Source organism: Vicia villosa, linkage group LG2 (assembly GCF_029867415.1).
Source record: "Vicia villosa cultivar HV-30 ecotype Madison, WI linkage group LG2, Vvil1.0, whole genome shotgun sequence".
Taxonomy (NCBI): Eukaryota; Viridiplantae; Streptophyta; class Magnoliopsida; order Fabales; family Fabaceae; genus Vicia; species Vicia villosa.
In genome coordinates, this window is record NC_081181.1 from 49,277,274 (window position 1) to 49,283,625 (window position 6,352).

General features: G+C 36.6%; 1 protein-coding gene across 1 annotated transcript; it reads right to left on the reverse strand.

Moving 5' to 3' along the window:
• Positions 1 to 371: 371 nt before the first annotated feature.
• On the reverse strand, positions 372 to 2,456 carry LOC131649033 (uncharacterized). The gene is made up of 8 exons (XM_058918779.1): positions 2,316 to 2,456; positions 1,889 to 2,156; positions 1,519 to 1,737; positions 1,347 to 1,437; positions 1,131 to 1,257; positions 904 to 1,007; positions 697 to 817; positions 372 to 608 (listed from the first exon to the last, which is right to left on the reverse strand). The coding sequence occupies exons 1-8, from the start codon at positions 2,454 to 2,456 to the stop codon at positions 372 to 374; spliced, it is 1,308 nt and encodes a 435-aa protein (XP_058774762.1).
• Positions 2,457 to 6,352: the final 3,896 nt, after the last annotated feature.

The following is a 6,352-nucleotide window of genomic DNA, read 5'->3' on the forward strand; positions in this document are numbered from 1 at the left end:
GGCTTGGCCTTAGTGGCTGATTGCTTTGGAGTCAGCTCCTCAGACTGGATGGCTTCGTTCATTGAGGTCGACATGGCAATCCTTTTGGCAGGTGTACTGCTGCAGCTGGCAGTAGGACTCCCTGAATGGTTAGCGACATTAAGTGGTTGAGCACCGATTGATTGTTCAGAACTTTGAGTGACCTACATATGCCAAATATAAAGAGTTACCAATTTGTATACAGAATGGATTCAACATAAGAAGAATGTATTTGTTACACTAAGCCAAAGCAAAATGTGATGAACTCACTTGGTTTGGAGTAAGATTTGGAGAAGTGGTGTCCATTTCCACAACTTCATCATTAGTTGTATTCTGAAATAATACAAATGTTGTTAGGTAAATGTTAATGTTCCACCATAAAAAGGTACATAAAATAGTGTAAAAGAGTTGCCAATTACCTCATCCGGTGTGAGGTAGTTGTGAAACTTATCATAAAGGCCGTCTTCGTTAAGTATCTTCACGATAGAGAATCTTTGGTATTGTGATTGATACTTGATACGAAAGACCAATTTTCTATTCAATAGAACATCAAGGTGAGTGGGCCAAATCTTAGGATTATCCTCTCCAGCCTACATCAAGTCATTCAAAGTGTTAAGTGGATAACTTTATTTATTATTGATGAAATGTACATAATATAAAAGGTAATGTCGCACTTACAGCTTTCATAACTTCTCGCAGTTCCTTAGCAGTCATTTTAGTATAAGGTATGCAATCCTTATCCCAAAAAACAAAGATTCCCTTGTGGTTATCATACTCCACTTCAACCTCCAGTTTGAATCTAGAAAGGAAAGTGACAAATAACATTAAACCATGCCATAAGAAAAAGATTCCAGATTGAATATAAGAGAAAGCTCAAGTGCTCACTTGGTAACGGTTTCAGCCTCTGTGTTTCTAGTTGTTTCAAAATACCATCCAAACTTGGAGGCATTAAAACCTAAGGTCGTCCCAATAGTTGTTGCATAGCAGTCCTGTTGCGAAAAGTTACATGGAAAACAGCTTTGTAATTAGAAGAAAACTATGTGGTAAGCACAACAAACCAGAATTGTAATTTAAAGAGTTTGGATTCAAAACTAATTTTACCATAATTTTACCTTTCCAAATTCAGATATTGCACGAACACTTTTGACCTCACTCAGTTTAGTCCAGAAATTGTTGCTAGATTGAACGGATGAATCGGTTGTCATTGATTGGGAAGGGGCAGGCATGTTGTCTCCAAAACTGTTACATCATACTAAGTAGTCAAAACATCAACCAAGTAATAGGAATGTTAGAGTTATTTCACAAACTGATCCCTAAGAACTTCTTACCTTGCTTTGTATTTAACAACCTGTGGATGATCCAAATTAAAGTAAAGCCTAGAGCCGCTCCATGCATTGGAAAGACATGGTAAACCCGAAACTGAAATGTAACGTGTTACGTTCGTTTAGTTAGAAAATAAAACAGCATGAAAAGAACATAAAACCGATTTGTTAATCAAACTTGTATTTGGCTTGCACCATGCATGTGTCAATACTATTAAAGTAGGACCAGAAAAGTTGTTAGGGGTAGTGTAGTTCACAAACTGCTTGGCATAATCATCCCATAGCACCAGCTCAATGACATTCCCCTGTACGTCACGTAAATTGACATTGACGCAAGACTTTCTTCCCCCACCTCCCATCTGGGTCTTTAAAACATCCTGTAACACCCCAATCACATCTGCAGGGTATGATAATCTTATTGGCATCATCAAAATATCTAAAATGGTATGAACACAAAAATAACATCCTTGATAACCATGCAATCGAGTGAAAAGTGGAAAAATTGTATGAACACAGACTTAACAGAGGCAATGGTTAGTACAGCTTACCATACAACATGTCATGTTTGTAGTCACCTTTGAGGAACTTCTTAATAGGGAAGAAACTGAAACTATGAGCTGGTATTTCCGGTATAGCCACTTTGGTCATGGTAGTGCCTCCATTGAAGATGAGCTTGAGTGGGTTACAGCACACCTTCAGCGGAACATCGTTTTCAACTGGCTCTCCGTTATTTATATTATACGTCTCATGCTCCTTGAGAACTTCAACCCAATCTTGGAAGTCCCTGCTCCGAGTTATCACATGAATCTTATCACCCTGTGAAATGCATAAACAACAACCAAAAAGTTGGATTATACATTAAGTTCATGTGAACATAAATAACTTTGAAGATGCTCAAATGAAAACAAACTAACCAAAAGTCTTCAAAGTTTATAAAAAATGTTTAGAGTTATTTAGAGTTAGAAATAACTATACCTGTCCATCTTGAATAACGGCTTCCATGTGTTTATGGCCATTTTTTTCAATAACAACCCACAAATCAACTATTCTAATGAGCATTTTCCACACTTGGTTCCCCTTGACCAGATCCTTGATTAGAATGGGCTGCCTTGACATCGTTCCTGTGGTAAAAATAAGTTTGGATTAGGAAGCATAAACAACAACAAAGAAAGATCAATAGCAACAGCTAACACACAAATACCATTTGTTTACAAACCATGTTAGATCCAAACAAAGGTATTAGAAGTCAGAGTAAAAGGAAACACAAATAAATTAGGAAACATAAACAACAACAAAGAAATATCAATAGCAACAACAAACACACAAATACCATTTGTTTGCAAACCATGTTAGATCCAAACAAAGGTATTAGAAGTCAGAGTAAAAGGAAACACAAATAAATTAGGAAACATAAACAACAACAAAGAAATATCAATAGCAACAACAAACACACAAATACCATTTGTTTGCAAACCATGTTAGTTCCGAACAAAGGTATTTGAAGTCTGAGTAAAAGGAAACAGAAAAAAATGTTGGTGAACCAAGGTTTTGCAACACGACAGTGTTGAAAGATGGATTTTTTTGTGTAACCGTTCAAATAAATGACATTGCGTGAAGAATCACAGTGAGTTCAAACCTGGTGGTGTTGATTTCTGGAGAAAGTAGCTCTCCGGGCGGTGGTAGATATCTCCGGTTGCGCAAAGCTGAGAGAAGTAATGTTGGTGACTTATCGCAGACAGAAAAGTGGTGTAAAGTGATTATTGTATTCGTTGCAAAGTGATTATATTTGTTGGAGGGAAAGGAAATGTTCTGAAAAGTAGATGGATAAGTACAAAAATGAGAACATTGACCAATAGAAGGCTACCAATTGGCATGGATGAATATTGATTTTGTTAATTACAGGAAAGTCCTTTTGGTAGTGTAAATTAATTTGAGTGGAAGGGGCATTTGGTAATTTTGGGCTACATTTTAGTATTTGGTAGATATTTGACTAACATTAAAACCAACAAATATATAATTTGATTCAATTAATTCACATAAAAAAAATTAAAAAGGAATTAGGGATTGGTATCGAAAATCCTCTTCTTCTCCTTCATATTTCACACTCAATGAAAACAACAACAACAACAATGGCCTCTCTTGCATCAACCCAACAATCAACAGCAATGAACTTCTAAAGCCTAACAGTCAAACATTCTATTTCCGCAAATGGACGACAAAGTGATTACGTTAAGAATCGAGATTACCGTACGTTTGGATCTGTAGACAGCAGCAAGTGAAGGGGATCGCGTGGTGCTCTTGTGATGGCGTCGACGCCATTGATTCGTTGGTTCTGAGTTGCGTGTTGATGATAGCCGCGAATGGGAGATCGGAGGAGTTCACGCAGAGAAGGGTGATTTCGTCGCGTGTGTCTGTGGATGCGAGTGGCTGAAGCGTAAGATTCGTGGTTCTCGTTCTATTTTCTCCTTTTGGATATGTACTCTTTGACAACATGTATACAAAACTGGAAAACAACAATAATATATTCCTCTCTTCTGTTATTTCATCTGCTAAAGAATTGGAACATTGTTGTTATTGGATTTGAAGATTTACATGTTTTAGTGAATTTTAATGTTGTGAATGTAAAATGTTTTACTGTTATGTTTGAAGGAGATCACAGTGGCATGTTGTGTACGTGAGATTTGTTTGTGGTTTTGTGGTTTCGAACAAATTATGTCAAGGAGGGTTGATGAAAATATGAAAATTGGCTTAATGATTTACATGGTTATAGTGTGAATTTGTTTGAAAAAAAAATTGTGACATAGGTTTTGAATAGATTGGTGATAACTGTAAGGTTTGTATTCGTCCAGAGTGGAAATTAGTAGAGTCGGTAATGTTTGTTTTAAAAATAGTTAGATGGATTCGACAAAAAAAAAGGTTAGAAAGATCTGTGTTATATCTTGTAAAAGATGGTTTATAATGATAAGTTTATGGTTTATATACACGTGACTATGTGCTAATAGGGACAAATGTTCATGAATGGACTGTATGGAAATTCAATGGTGATTTGTTAGATCTGTTGAAAACAAATTGTATTGTAAATAAGCTAAAAAAAACATTGTTATTGTTAATGCAAAGATTCAATTTTAAGGAAAAAATAAAATAACCATCAGAAATCATCATTTGGTTTAAAATTGAACAATAAAAATAAATCGGGGGGCCTCATTTAAAAATCATCGGCCAAAAAATAAAAGAAATTGAAAACTTTTGAAAAAGAAATTGAAAAGCGTATGAGGAAAAGTTTGTGACAGTGTTTTTGAAAATTGTCGGTGAAGGAAGTTTTTTAGAAAATTGTTGATTATGAGAGATTGTGTAAGTGAGAAAGCTAGAGAATTGTTGATGATTGTTGATGAAGAATGAGGGTGAGAGATGCCCTTTTTATAGACTGGAATTTAGGTCAAAACAATCCTAAAAAGGAAAAGATCCAACCCAAAAGGCCCATGGACCTTCTAGGTCCCCAAGATTAAGAATATGGACGTACTTGTGTCCAGATACGTCCAGGTGCAAAAAAGATAAAAAAATAGTTAAAAAACATGGAAATGCACCAAGCGGGAATTGAACCCGTGACCTTTTGTTTGCAAGCCTTACTTCCTAACCAAGTGTGCGATGTTATTTATTTGAAATAAAAAGCCAATTGAAAGTATATGAAGCATCGGCCAACATTTTCTATTTATTAAAATATAAGTAATTTAAGAGTAAACTACTATATTTTAAAATAGACGTTAAATCCAATATTTATAGAGTTCAGGATGTCAATGTGAATGAATCCAAGATTTTATAAAAATCCAATTTTGAAAATAATTTCGAATTTTTCTTTTAAAAGTGTGGGCAAATTTTGGGGTATGACAGCTGCCCCTGTTCAATCTTCTTAAACCTGAAGAGGTAGATTGGCGTATTCGCCACTCGGGATCTGAAGGTGGAAGAGGATTGAACACTAAAATACCCAAAAATTTGCACTTCCTGGTGCAAGGAGTAGTGTTATTGATGCTTTGAATGGGCTTAAAGATGCCATTAGTCAGATTAACAGGATGCTGTCGGAGGTGGGCTTAAAGATGCCATTAGTCAGATTAACAGGATGCTGTCGGAGGTGGGCTTAAAGATGCCACAGGTCTTTTGATAGTATGAATGTTAGAGTGTAGTCGTACGTTAGACTGCATCTGAAGATGATGAGTAGATGAGAACATCAGAATGAACCGTTCGTTAGGTTGTATCTCACTTGCTTATCCTCAATCTCCTCCGAATTGTTTCTGAATTAAATTGTTGGCTCCATTGCCGAAGTATTAAGATTAGATCGTTGACTCCATTGTCTTGACCACCTCTTATTACTAAGAATTGGGATTATTTTGGTGGCTCCATTGCCATGACTCCAGTGCCGTGATCATTTTGACTCCATTGTCGTGATCAAATGTGACTCCATTGTCAGTGGCTCTATTGCCGTGATCATTTTGACTCCATTGTCGTGATCAATTGTGACTCCATTGTCGGTGGCTCTATTGTCGTGATCATTTTGACTCTATTGTCGTGATCAATTGTGACTCCATTGTCGGTGGCTCTATTGTCGTGATCATTTTGACTCCATTGTCGTGATCAATTGTGACTTCATTGTCGGTGGCTCTAGTGTCGTGATCATTTTGACTCCATTGTCGTGATCAATTATGACTCCATTGTCGGTGGCTCTATTGCCATGATCATTTTGACTCCATTGTCGTGATCAATTGTGACTCCATTGTCGGTGGTTCTATTGCCGTGATTATTTTGACTCCATTGTCATGATCAATTGTGACTCCATTATCGGTGGCTCCATTGCCGTGATCATTTGACTCCATTGTCATGATCAATTTGTGACTCCATTGTCGGTTGCTCTATTGCCGTGATCATTTTGACTCCATTGTCATGATCAATTTGTGACTCCATTGTCGGTGGCTCCATTGCCGTGATCATTTTGATTCCATTGTCATGATCAATTTGTGACT